At 43.0% G+C, this 14,806-nt stretch overlaps 1 protein-coding gene across 8 annotated transcripts in view; it reads right to left on the reverse strand.

Annotated features, from left to right (window-relative positions):
• Window positions 1–14,806, reverse strand: part of ATP9B (ATPase phospholipid transporting 9B (putative)) — a 154,402-nt gene that overhangs the window by 94,357 nt on the left and 45,239 nt on the right. For 6 of the 8 annotated variants that reach the window (XM_072952379.1, XM_072952375.1, XM_072952377.1 and 3 more), the window contains 2 exons: window positions 12,466–12,517; window positions 3,853–3,947 (listed from right to left, as the gene is read on the reverse strand). In XM_072952379.1, coding sequence (XP_072808480.1) covers window positions 3,853–3,947; window positions 12,466–12,517 — 147 coding nt within the window. The remainder of the gene's footprint in view (window positions 1–3,852; window positions 3,948–12,465; window positions 12,518–14,806) is intronic. The other 2 variants (XM_072952376.1, XM_072952380.1) reach the window with 1 other exon arrangement.

The following is a 14,806-nucleotide window of genomic DNA, read 5'->3' on the forward strand; positions in this document are numbered from 1 at the left end:
ACATTCAGAGGGATGCATCTCATCCGGCACATTAGACATCAAACGGCTGAATAACGGCACAATAATGAGAATGTCATTCGAAGCTTTTCATGATAATTTAAAAATCATTCCCAAGTTTTCAATAATGTAGGAAAGCCTCTGCTATTAGGTCAAGGGCAACATTTGTTCGCATTACTTAAAGGTCATTAAAATACATCCTTAATCATAACATGTGGCTCATTACAAATAAAACTGCCTCTCGTTCAATAAAACTAATTAAATGTAAATGGTATTGTTTACTGCTATATGGATCTTTTGAAATAAATCAGCAAGTCATGATTTATTGAGAACTACTGTGACCTCCTTGTTGTTAACAAATCTGCCTAATCACAAAAGCCAGAAACACACGTCCCGAACGTCTCCAGTGCCGGAAGTGCGCGCCCTCCAGTCGCCTGTGCAGCAGCAGGAAGCCCGGCCTGTGCCACTGACCCACCGCTCGGCGCCCGCTGCGTGGCTGCCTGAGGCCCAGGGCTCCGCTCACGTGAGGTGCCCTGGAACCCAGCAGAGCTGGGGAGGTTGTGCTTGGCGGCGTCCCCGACTCATTGAGAAAAGCTCTAGGACTGCAGGTTTACTTATTTACTCTTAGTGTCACGGCGGACACAATGCTCCACTGATGAAGCGACAAACAGCGAATGACACCCAATATTCCCCAAATCCACTGCACGAGACACAGAAAGTCAAGGTGAGCGACAGTTACGGGCAGTGTGAGCTTTTAAATGAAAAAACCAAACTGCCTTGCTTAAACCCATAATGAAATTAGGGCTTTCTTCTCTATGAAAAAAAACCAATACCTAATATGACAAATTATTCCTTAAGACATAATTTATATGCAATAAATCACGCATGTTTAAATTGTACTATTGTCTGCATTTTAATACAAGTCATGCCTATGACATCACCACGATCAAGGTGGGGACAGTTCTACCCGCCCTCTGCAGGCCCCTCCCCACACTTCTATGAAAAACCTACAGCTGTCATCACACAGAATTTTAAATGGCTGAATGTTCCCCAAGATTGAAAACAAGGACAAGAAAGGCTTCAGCACTTCCATCCAACACTGCGCTAGGGATCTCAGCCGGCGTCATACCACAAGAGAAGGAGAGAGAAGGCTGCGTACACAGACTGGAATAAAAGAGGCAGACGGTCTTCTGCACGTGACGTGATCATGCAGTGAGAACATGCTAAGAAATCACGTAAGCGACACTAAGAAGACACGAACAGGCTTTCACCTGAAAGGACACACAGATGGAAAACAAGCACGTAACATGGTATCCAGCACCATCAGCCGCCTCAGAAGCACAGACTACAACGAGCGACCACTGCACTTATCCAAGCGACTGAACTGGAAGAGCGACACCACCAAGCACTGGCGCACCCGCACGCCACTGGCGCAAACAGTCAACGGTCCAGTCCCTCTGGACAGCAGCCCGGCGGCTTCTGCACGCCCACTTCCCCCACACCCCCGGGCGGGTAGATGCCGCACCCCTGACCCGCAGCTCAGCGATTTCCCAGCGGCCCGTTGTTCCGGCCCGCTGCAGAGCGGTCAAAGCCAGCTGGTCAGCGGAAAATAACCAGCACCAACTTCAGCTCCTCTACTCCCTTCATCACCGGCCCAGCAGAAAATGCCTTGCCCCATTCGCCACCACCAACAAAAAGCTGCATTAACTCAGAACATACAAACTATACAAATACCCTGCAGACTGTAAATAAACCGTCACAGAGCACTGAGAATTTACAGCTCACAGGGCACCTGACCAGTGTGCTGCCTGGCTCTGACTGAGAAACTCTGATCCCGAAGAGCGTCTTGGACAGTTTTCAGAAACCACTCTGCCCTGGGGACTGACAGAGACCACAAGACGTATGGAGGCAGAACCGGAGACATGGAAGTGTCTGTGCCCAAGAGGGGTGCACATCTGCAGATATATACCTGCTTTTATCAGTCTGTCACTATGCACATACCTGAGCACTGATATAGCTTTAAATGGGCAAACACCAACACAGAAACGGACCCAGGAGAGGGGCAGACCACCAAGTAGGAGGTACACCCCTCACCGAGATGTGGTGGAAGCTTTCAACAGTACTAGGAACCAAAGGAATACAATTAAAACATAAACGGTCCCAAATTTTCTCTATCAAGCTGAGATTTCTCTCTTCAAGACCTGTTTCAAGTGTTCTGAAACATACTTACCTAATAATCATACATTAATGGCTATAAGATGTTTTGGCACAACTCTTCTATGATAATTTTTAAATATCAGAAACCTGAAATCGTGAATATTCTTTTACTCCCCAATTCTACTTTCAAGAACTGACATTAAGGAAGAAAACTTGCTATTTGCATGCCTTCTCTTAATGTTGATATATTTTAAAAAACAAAAACTAGGAGCTGCCTGCTGGTCCCCACCCACGACAGAGGAGCGTGGGGGCTGGCTGATCAGCTGAGAAGAACGATTCTCCAGCTCAGGGTTAGAAACAGGACCTGGGAATCAAATCCAGCAACCTGCACCCTGTTCTGTGCAGTCCCTGGAGGAAGAAGTGATCTTCTTTTCTCTAATCTTTAAAGGGTTGCAAAAAAAAAAAAAAAAAGAGGAGGAGCAGAAGACGACAGTGACTCCAGCAGACACACTTGGTGAACCACATTACGATGTGACGATGAATAAACGGACAAAGAAAGACTGCGCACACTCTCATTAGTGACCAGAAGGTTTTGGAAAAGATACAGGACACACATAAAGGAATGAATTTCAACCTGGGGGCTATCTAAAGGCTAGGCAACTGAAAAAACCTTGAGTCAAAAGTATTGCCAAGTCTTACGCACGTCAAACATACTTAGTTTCCAAAAAGTCCAGTCCCTACAAGCACGAGGGAGGCTCCTGCTGGCACAGCAACTCACTGTGTGCAAGACGAGCAGCCACTCCTCTCCGAACCCGACCAACCCAAGTGAAGCGGCCAAGTCTAGCTCAATTCCCACAGCTGCTCGGGTCAAAGGTCATTCTTAAGACAATCTTCATCTTTCTTTACTCTCCAATGAGTATCAGCAAATCACGTATGATGAAGCGTCTCTTGTGCACATAAACAGTACAAAGTACACAAAATACTAAATGACCACAACTGCGGTTTTGCTAAAGTGAAAAGAAATTTAATTAAAAAAAATCATACCACTAGGAGATCCTTAGCACTAGTGAGAGACCTGTTTTAGAGATCCCGAAAACACTGAAATCCGCAAGACCTGTTCCCGCTTGTCCCACCTCCTGCCCGCTCCACAGGCAGCAAGGGCCAGGCAGGAAGCCCGGAGGCGTTTTTCTCCTTCTCTCTGTTGACAGACACAGGAACACTACACTTTCTCCCGACCAGCAAGGACACTCCACCTTCAAAGGGAAAGCTGAGGTGGACAGCCTGGCCTCCCAGGCTAAGCTAAGCCGTCTTGAGTTCTGCCGTCCACCAAAGCAGGTCTGAACTGCCTCCTGGGAGTACGTCCGTTACCAACGGCAGACTCATCAAACCGCTACCACGAGCTCCCAGTTTCAGAGGTCGCCCAGATGAGTGGGCGTTTAAACACATAAACAAGGAGAAAATAAAGGAAACCTAAGAGTCAACCCAACAGGAACATTCAAAACTACACCTCAAACAGGTGACGTGCTGAGACACCATGGAAATTACGTGGGCATAACTGTCAATGATCCTTCATTAGTAAGGAAGAAATTATTTTTTAAAAATTATCAAGGCATCAAGGTAGCTGGTATAAATCGAACCAGACTTACTGCACAGAACAGTCACTGTAAGAAATGAGGGAATAATGACGACAGTGCTCACCCCCAGGGCCGGGAGCCTCTGCGTGCAGCTCACAGCCACTTTCAGCTTCCAGTCCGTCTCACCGTCGAGCTGATCAGTTCGAATAAAGCATGAGCCTTGGAACGAGAGAAGAAAAATTCCTGAGTTACAGGCACTCTGAAGTCGCAATTCACGGCACAGTGGGGTAGAGAAATGATAAACCCAGAGATTCCCGTGAACAAAAATCCTTAAAAGTCTTTATTTATTCAACTAACAACATGAGTTTGCTGAAACAATACAGGCCATTAACTGTTTCATCACTTATTTCCTATTTGGCGTTCCTGACTATGAAGGCTTAATGTTAATTAGTGTTTTATTTTAGAAAGACTACATTGATCGTTTCTACCTTTAATTCATGTTCTGATAATAAAGCAATAATAAGTAAATATTCAAAAATATCCAAGAATGAGTGATATAACTTTGCTGATAAAATATGTGACATAGCACTATAGCATATGTATTCAGTAACAAAAGCACAGCTAAAAAGCCAAAGCCCTGGTAAGAGCCACAGCCACACTCACAACTCTAACACATCTAAAACATGAAGTATTTAATTACAAAACCCACTCACCCTTCGCCCGTGTTGTATTCTCATAACCTATCCTACAATAGAACAGCACACCGGGCAGTATTACTAATCACAACCAAAGGGGCAGGAATACAGTGAGAGAGCCAGCTGAGCACAAGGGAGCATGAGGCAGTGGGGAGGAACAGAAAGAAAGGAAAAGGAAAAAACAGAAAAACAAAGCAGAAGAAAAAAAGAAAAAGAAAAAGAAATGAGAAAGACCTGCATTTCCCCTGAGAAGTCTCTCCAGGATATATACTGTCGTGGGAACAGAGACACCAGCCACTGAAGAACAAGGAGGGGGAGTGTAAGTGTGTGTGCATGCGTGCACGCGTGTGCAGAGACACCACCCACAGAGGGAGGATGGGAATGGAGAAGGGACTGGATAGAAGCAGCACCCTTCTGAGTGCACCCTACTTCACACTGTTCACCCTGAAATCACACACAATTCACATAATTAAAAAGCCAAATTACCTCAAACTTTAAAAAAGGATCCCTTAAAAATAAAAGAAAGCATATAAAACACAGAATGAATTCAAGTGACTTGACTTCTCAAAAATTTAATGGTAAAATAAGGCAGTCACAGGAAGCCACACAAGCATATGTATGACACATCAGACAAAGGATGCTATCCAAAATACAAAAAGTCCTCTTAAAACACAGCAATGAGAAAACAGCCCAATTAAAAATGAGCCAAATCAGAACAGACAAAGAAGACACACCAATGGCAAAGGAGCACATGAGAAGTGGCTCCACAAAGGTGAATCACGGAGACACCACCACACACCTACAAGATCGGCCAAATCCAGAGCACTGACAACACCAACTGCTGGTGAGGACGCGGAGCCACAGGAACGCCCATCCCTGCTCGGGGGAATGCAGAATGCTGCAGCCACTTTGGAAGACAGCTTGGGGGTCTCATAACACCAAACACATTCCCACCGTGTGGTCCAGCGATCGCACTCCTTGGCATTTACCCAAAAGAGCTGGGAACTTACGTCCACACAAAATCCTGCAGGCAGATCTTACCCCTGCTTTATTCGTAATTGCCAAAACTTGGAAGGGACCAAGATGTCCTTCAGCAGGTGAGTGGACCAACTGTGGTGCATCCACACAACGGAGAATCACTCAGCACGAAAACAAGATGAGCTCTCAAGATGTGAAAAGAATGGAGGCAGTTAGTCTACTACTACGTGAAAGAAACCAGTCTGAAAAGGCTGTGTGCCGTGTGATTCCAGCTACACGGCATTCTGGAAAGGCAATAAAGATCAGTGGTCACTCGGGATGGAGGAGGGGGTGGAGGCAAACAGGCAGAGCACAGAGGACCTCGGGACAGTGAAGATACTCTGCATGACATGCTATGATCGACAGACGTCCTCGCACCCTTGCCCGAACACACAGAATGCACTTCACCAAGAGTGAGCCCCAGTGTAAACCACGGACTCTGGGTGTTCATCATCTGTCAGTGCGGATCCATCAGTTGTGACAAGTGTACAGCTCTGGTGGGGGATCTGATAATGAGGAAGCTATACACATGTGAGTGGGTGTGTTGGAAATCTCTGCACCTCCTTCTCATTTTTTGTGAACCTAAAATTGCTCTAAAAACATAAAGATTAAAATTTAAGAATTTTTTAAGAAACACAGATTAATATAGAAAATATAAACCCAAAGTATTCCACAAACATTTGATCTTAGCAGGAAAAGAAACTGCAAGTAACTGGAACTGCACTACAGAAGACGTATACTTATTTTTATGAGTTACATTTAAATTTACACTTGAACACCTGCAAAAACGGGGCCTCCTATCAATGTACCTTTCTCATATTCAGGTTTCCCAGCCCCCGCCCTGTCTGTCAGGCTGGCTCCGACCCACCACTTCCATGTAGAATTACGCTATTGATCGGAGCGGTTCAGCACAGGGTAGCTCTGGTGAACGCAGACCACACACACGGCCATTTAACAAGAGCTCACGCCATGACAGCTACTGGCTGCCTGCAGTCTCTCCCCACTTCAGCAGCTAATTTCACCCATCAGTCATCTCCCAGCCATTTCCCTTTATCTGCCAGGTCAGCTTTCAGTAGTGATCACCACGGCTAAACAGAAACATTAAATAAAACGTTTTTACACTATTTTCAAATAGCTGTGCTTTAGTACTGAAAATACAACTTCAAGTGTCCTGTGTGAAACGGGTTTTACAAACATTGTAAGATTACTCAGTAACACGTCAGAGGGAAGAAGAGGCGAACAGCCCTAGAGTCACAGCTGCCAAGGGCTACAGTCATCTGGGAAAGAAAGAGCCTAAACGTCACACTGTAGCAGTTTCTGACCTGTTCAGGATTCAGAAAACATCTTCCTACAGAAATGGTATCAGTCAAGTCTTTTTGTATCGGATAGAATCTGTTCAAGACTCCTTATCCCCAAACCAGCTGAAATAATGCAGTTATACAATTGTAAAATGGTTAATTAAAAATTTTAAGCTCCGGGCCAAGGCACTGGAGGTGGCTGCGACACAGAAGCCAGCTTTACAGAGGGTGACACCTTCCTCTAAGTGGGCACTGAGGTGGGGCGAGGGGTTGTGGCAGCCCCTCCAGGCATGCCACTTCTGCCCTACAAGCCAGCTGGTGGCAGGGGGTTGAGTGTGGGGGGACACTAGCTGGGGCCCCAGTGTTCCTGGCCTGTCAAGACTGGGGCAGAGCTCTCGCCTCTGAGGGCCAGCTGGGCAGTAGAGGGAGGCCCAGGGCGCTGGGCAAGCCCACGCAGCCTGGGCAAAACAAGCCTGGGGGGCATCCTCCAGGGAGAGGCCCTGCCGTAGCCTGGGCACCGCGGGAGACGGAGCCCCTAGCTGCCCGGCTGCACTGGCTCGGAGAAGCTTCCTGCACAGGGAGCTGGGGTCACGCATGACTCAAATTCCACAGAAGCAATCTCTTTTTACCAAGGAAGATCTCTGGAAAATATTAAAAGAATGACTCTCAAAAGATATGCATCTGAATACTTAGGATTTATTTCAGGGATATTCTTCAGTGAAAAAAGTCCTCTAGTGGTTTTCAACCAGGGCTGATTTTGCCCCCCAGGAAACTTCTGGAGACTTCGCTGGTTTTCACAGCAGGACTGGTGTGGGGCGCAGGGAGGGGCACTGACATCTAGTGAGTCGAGGCCAAGGACGTGGCTCCGCAACCTGCAGTGCGTGAGACAGGCTGCCGCAGAGAAGCGCTGCCCAGAGGTCAGGAGCTTGGAGGACGAGGCCGCTCCAGGCGCCTGTGTGTGAAGGTCGCAGCTGGCTGACACAGTGGGAAGAGCCGGTCTCGGGCTGAGAACCAGCTCCGTGACTCACTCTCTGCTGCTCCCTGTCTAGTTACTCTGCCTTGCTAGGTTTTTCATGTGCACAATGGGAAAGATAAGACTTACTTGGAGTCACGTTGTAAATCTTAAGAGGAGAATCTACTAAAGTCTGCCAGGACATGGTATACACCAAGAACTTATTAAGTATTTAGCTAATTATTCCTCAAATTTGGGGATCTAGTTAAGGCAGGATGTAAGAATACATTTTACACAGCTTAGTCCAGTACACCTTTGGAACAAAGTTCTAAAACTAAACAGGTCCTTGCAAACCCACATCCACACTGGCCTCCCGGGCCTTGAACTCCCCAGGGGAAACGCGCTCCTGCGCACCTGTGAGCACTGCCTCGCTCTTCCTCGGCGTAAACCGCATGCGCCCGGTGCGGCCCATGCACTTTCAACCCATCACAGCAGTTCAGCACCTGGAATGTACCCCACTGACCCCTTCACGTTTCATTCTTTTAATTGCCTACACCACAGGCATTAGAGTTGCCACCACAAATCTAGGAGTTTCGCAGTGGTGAAGTCACTTTGGTAAGATACCGTGAGATCAAGAGCTATGAAAAGATTCTTCCATCATGTATTGTATCAGCTGAAGATACACCTATGAGACCTTCATCTGATTTCACGCACTCTGAAAAATACTTCTAATTACATAAACATCACTCGTTATGTATCATCTGCCCAAAGATTTATGATATGGAAAATAACCAGCTGGTTTCCAATGGAAAGGAGTGCAAGAAAACTTGCAGTGCCAACTATTTTATAGTTAAACCCTTACTCACAAGATTGACGGCTTTCCTCCTAAACATGTGCGTGTTTATCCATGTCTTTGAGTGTGTGCTTTGTAAAGTACAAAAACAACGTAAGGACTGGATCCCAGACTCCGTTAGACACACACTGCGGGACGTCAACGCCAATGGCTCTGGTCCGGGTTTGCTTGTAACATACAAAATAAGAAAAGCTGAGACTCTCTCGAGTCTCTTACATTTCAAATACTGGTGTTTCTACAAGTGAAATCAATGCCTTATCTAGATGTCTGCCAACTTATTAAACACTGGAGACCACACACTTGCCTTTCTTTAAAGTAAAAGGATACGCCTCATGCTAAATATGTGCTACTTTTTAAATTAGGGGGAAGCGACATATTATTTATCTTCAAGCACAGTTAACATCAGTAGACTTGCAGTAATTGATACGATTTAGAGGGAGAACGAACTGCAGCAAAGCCAGAGATGGCCAATTGGACTTCTCTTGCACGAACTATACCTAATGATTTTTTAACAGCAAGCACGAGCTACAACTGATGCCGTCTAAAGGCTCAGTAAAAATGTATGACTAAATCGGTCTGCTTATATCCTATTACTGACTTCTTATGAATACTTGATTTTACTTGGTATAATTGACATGAGTTGACAGCAAAGGACAGGTTTAATGACAATCAAAGGAAGATCAGCTAGTGTGCATGCCACCCAGGAGACGGCATCGAGTGGGGATGCAGAACTGTCAGGGCACCGTGAGACAGCGCCCGTGAGCATGTCACAGAGCGTACTAAGTCCCCCTGGAATGCTAGCGGAGTGCCCCAACAGCTCACAGACCCCACAGCTCTGCAAGAGACAGGCTACAGTTCACGCCCGACAGTAGAGAAACAGACATCGACTTTGCATATGAAATACCAGATCGTTTGCCGTTAAACTTAATTTCTAAATCATTTATATGACTTAATGACTCTGCATGAAATTTTTAAGCTGCTGGCAAGATGAATAGCACCACAGAGAGAATGTGGGTGAGTACAGTGTCATTTACCTACCGCTCGCCCACTAACAAGTGACAGCTGAGCTATTGTAATATGTCCCAAACACTTAAACTATAATGTCATCACTTAGGAGACAAGTGAAAAAGATATTGGCATTTATAAGAGATTGATGAAAATTAGTTCTAAAGCATTAATTTCTCTTAATACCACTAAAAGAACTGTGTGCATTCAGGAGATATTTGATCTGAATTAAGAAACTGATGAAGCCATTGATTAATTGGAATTTAAGCCATCAGTCACCAGATCCATCAAGAGCTTCATTTACATTCTAAACAATCAGCTGACGGCCCGACAGAACACCCTGTATTAATACACAGTCAATACGATGCTGCAAAGAGACTCACGGAGCTGTACTGACAAACACCCAGTGGCTATTGTCCAAACCCAAACACGGCACAGATTTCAGACTTTTGCACCTGCCAGAGTTCAAAGGTTCTCATTATAACAGACAATGTATTATCAGGGTTTTTCTGAACAGAAATTGAAAAATAAAAAAATAATATTAACAGTGTTAGCAGATACACAAAAAATTCTGAGGATATGTACCTTTAAAAACGAGGCCAAGTAAAAACCTTACATCATCACATAAAGTCACACTAACAGAATGCCTAACACTGAGAACCCTTGACTGAAAGCAGTCGTGTGACACAAACTTTACACAGCTGGGACGCTGTCTGGTCCACTGTATAAAGAGAAGAAAAATTCCATAGAACAGTAATCTGACATTTTAACATTTCCACGTGAGTAGTTAGTAATTGTTTTAACCATTTAAATTTGATAGAAAAATAATAAAACTGAGTACTATAATAAAACCATAGTTTAAAACAGACCACAGTAAGGTCCTAAACTTGGATCCATTAATAACCTTCCAGGAATCTGTAAAATAATCAAAAATTGACACGTGTATTATGCACATTTTTTCTGAGGAACAAAGTGATAATTCTTAAGAGTCTCAAAAAGATCCATGACCTCCAAAATATAAAATATCATCAAACTAGAGAGAAACTGTGCCCACAACATAGAAAACAAAACAAAACCAGAGAAAAAGAGAACATTTTAGAGCATAATCGATTTGGACGTAATACCATCCACCTGAAGCAAGCACAGTGAAGCGTTCTCGTCTGCCTGATGCTCTGATACTCTACCGTGTTCTGCTCTCTTAACAACACCAGTAACAATGGCACAGCAGCCGAAGAACTTCCAGAACCTCAGCATGGCACTTATGTTCTCCAGCCCTCAGATCCCGCCTCTGAAAAACGGACATTTCTGACCCTCTTCCAGTTTTTAAGTGATAGATTTTGTTCATATTTTATCTCCTATACAGTAATAGATCTGTATAATCTACTTCTTTTAAGTTAATTACCTAAAGCCATTTCCACATTTAGGATAATAATCTTACACATATTTCTACCACAATCACTATAAGGGCAATTAATATAAAAGCATCTTCCAAACGCAGATATTTTTGTTATTCATTATGCTGAACACCTTTAGAAACAAAGACAAACAAATCGTAAAATAAGTAGCAATGTCAATGGGGTCGGCAGTGTAAAAGTCTCTGAAAACCCATTCCTCCATAACTGTAATGAGAATACTAGCAAAAATTGTCAAAAGCAACTTTTTCAGAACTCTGGAAACTAATCAAAGACTTGCAGCAACCCCAGGTGCATTTATGCAAGAAACACAGCTAAACCTAGCAAAGAGTGAGCCGTATGGTGTTTTGACTTGTCCCATTTTCAACATCCACCGCCAAGCCAAGCTCCACAGCAGCTAAGTAAGCCTACAGTCTCACAGCCAGCCCCTGAGGGAAGCAAACCGGGGCCAGGACTGCCTAGGGAGCTGTGATCGCCTGACCAGGTAGGGCTTGTCTGGACTTGACCCGACCCCTAGATCGTTCACTGTGAAAAGTGCTTCCCCAGGAATGTTTGCCAAAAACAGTCAGTGGCAATTGTTTACTATCACAGCTACCTCCAGTGGTGATAAAGCTGGAGTAAACAATGAGCCGACGAAAAGATTTGAAAGGAAAGCTGAAAAATCAGATGACTAACGGGGGTTTTCAAAAGTGCTAACGTGTTCCTGAGAGTCCGGAAGGCCACCTGCCAGCGCACACATGCCCGTGAAAACCTGAGAGGCCGAATCGCTCACGCCTGGCTGCTCTTGAGCTCCGCACAAGCAAGCGAGGGGGAAGGCAGAGTTGTTAACTGCTGCCACGGCTCTGCTGGAGTTAAGGGAACACTCGCTGTTCTAACAGACACCCTACAACTTTGGTACTTAGCAAACAGTATTCCTCATCATAGAGAGGCCATCTGGTAACGGAAGAGGAGGGGGCTCTGTTCCAGTCATTCAGGAACCGAGGGAGCCCTCAGGGAGCTCTGCCATCTTCAACAGGCGGCTTCCAAGGTTCCTGGTGGTGGACACTTGGCCAGTGCAGTGAAGAAAAGAGCAGACGGCTGCAAAAGAAGTTACAGCCAGGGCTCGAGTGGTTACACGTGACCTTCAGCCATCCTCCGTCAGCCATACCTCAGGGCGTGGCCCCATCTAACTGGACAGGAAAGGGAAATGGACTGGAAAAGTAGCTCTCCAGCCTCTGACCCGGAGGGAAAACAAACCTCCCGTTAAACGGCACACAGTGAAGTAAACGTACCACGTGTACAGGGGTCACTTAGTTATTAGGTATAAACTTTTTAAACAAGCAGATTACACAGTAAAATCATTGCTTTAAATATCAACAGTTAAATGCGATTTAGAAATTAATGAATTCAATATATTACCATCCAAAGAAAAATTCTTATAAGAATAAATTTAAATTTTACCTTTCAAAATGAAAATAAAGCTGCCAAAACAGCAATTATCAGCAATGTAAATAAAAGTAAAATACCTGCTTTTTCTGAAGTCCTAAGAAACACCATGTCTGATGGAACTCTTTGATTCTGCAGAGTAATATAAAATATTAATTATCTATATGCAAGTTTATAAATTAACATAATTCCCTTCCAAAGGAGAAATAGCTACTAAAAACAACTAAAATGTTATAATTCAAGTTTATGCTGAAACAATTAACATTCATAATTTATATAACAAAACTGAAAATTTTACTTCATATTTTAGTAAAGCCTCAAAGATTTTTTCCCATTAATGAACCACGTAAACAGCATTTATTGATCACTTGAAAACTGTTCCATTTATGAAAAATGTTAAATATTGCCACTTTTGTAGCCTCTGTTGTACCTTAACTCATACATATAATATACTAGTTATTATCTTATGAAAAAATTATATGCTCCTTATTAGACTAAATGACTCTTGAAAGTGAGGATAGCATTCTTCCAACTCTTAACACAAGACAAAGTGTATCAAAAACAAACACTTAATAAATGTTGAACGTATGAATAAACGTACAACTGTGCAAACAAACAAAACCCTCACAAATTTGAGGATATTCTTTTAAAAAGTAGAAAAGGAGAAAAACTCAAAGATAACTATTCATATATTTATTTAATCGTTACTACTATCAACGATTAGTATTACTAGTAAGCAGCATTAATTAATTAGTTGGGAAAGCTGTATCAAACTGAAGAAAAAATGTGTAATTATAATAAGAACACCTCACATAATTTCATGATTTGTATTTTTTGAGACCTAAGTAAAGATTTATCTCCACACAATAAAAAGAAATGAATTACTTGTCAGTCAGCAAGCAACATAAACAAATGTCGTTAAAGCTGAAAAAAGATACGTTGTAGAAAAGAGCCACTTATTTGTAACATGAAGAAGGTGATTATTAAGATCTGAAGAGCCCTCAGATTAAGGGAGAAATCAGAACAGAAATTAGAAAATATTTTTAACAGGATGGTAATAAAAAACATATCAAAATGTGTGGAACACAAAGTCAAGAAATATTAAGAGGAAATACACACGATGAAATGTATAAACAGAAAAGGGAGGCTAAAAACACACAGAACTAAATACCCATTTGAAAGCAGAAAAAAAAAAACGCCAATGAATCCCAAAGATAGTAAAAGGATGTAAGCAAATATGAGAACAAAATTAATGACACAGAAAACAGACACATGTAACAGTAACAAACAGCAAGAAAGTAAACGTTTTCTTAAATACACCCATTTCGAGAATAGGAAAAAAAGTGCATTAGAATAAAACTGATAAAAGATGGGCAAGTCCTCTTAAAAGAAAACTGTAAAACATTACTAAAAGAAATTACGTAAGATCCAAGTAAACAGAAGATACCATGTTCTGAAATTAGAATATACAGTACTGCAAAGATGTCAAGTGTCCACACGCTGGCCTACACACTCAACACAAACCCAACCAAAATCTTAACATGTTTTTGGTGGGCATTGACAAGATATTTCTAAAATTTACAGGGAAATGCAAAGGCCAAGAATGACTAAGATAAGAGTGACAAACAACATGGAGGAGTAAGGCTACAATCTAACAGAACTAGACACTAACTAAACTGGAGTAATTAAGACATGATCATATCCACCAAGACAGAGAATCATATCAGTGTAAAAGGAGAGAATCCAGAAGTCGGCCCACACATGTATGGACGATAGATTCATGCGAATCTTGGCACTGCAGACCGATGAGGAAATAAATGGTGGTCTTGTCAATAAACAGTGCTGAGAAAATTAGACATCCGTGGGGGAATAAGAGGAGATGATGCCTGACCTCTTCAACTGAAACACAAAAATCTATTCCAAAGGAATTATACTTCTAAATGTCAAGTCAAAACAGTAAGATTTGAGAGAGAACACAGAATATTTCCACTGCTTTTTGGTAGAAGAGATTTCTTAAACAAGATTCCTTCCCACCACCACCAAACATTAAAAAAAAGAGAGAAACTTCCTATAAATGAAAAATTATTAAGGCAGACTTCACTAAAATTAAGAATGTCTGTTCCACAAAGCACACCAGAAAGGAAAAGATATTTCTAACATAGAACTAAAAAAGGACTCCCACCCAGGGTCCCTGGCGGCTGGCAAATTGATAAGAAGAGGATAACTCAGAAGAAAAACAGCAAGAGATTCTCACAGGTAATTCCAATGAGAAAGACATCCAAAATCATATGAAAAGGTGTCCAACTTTGTCAGTCTTCACAGAAATGCACATGAAAACCACAACGACCATGTAAATACTAGAAATGGTCATTCTAAAAGGCTGGCAATGCCAAGTGCTGGCAAACCTGGAGGACGGGGAAC

The sequence above is a fragment of the Vicugna pacos genome, chromosome 30, assembly GCF_048564905.1.
Source record: "Vicugna pacos chromosome 30, VicPac4, whole genome shotgun sequence".
In the NCBI taxonomy this organism is placed as follows: Eukaryota; Metazoa; Chordata; class Mammalia; order Artiodactyla; family Camelidae; genus Vicugna; species Vicugna pacos.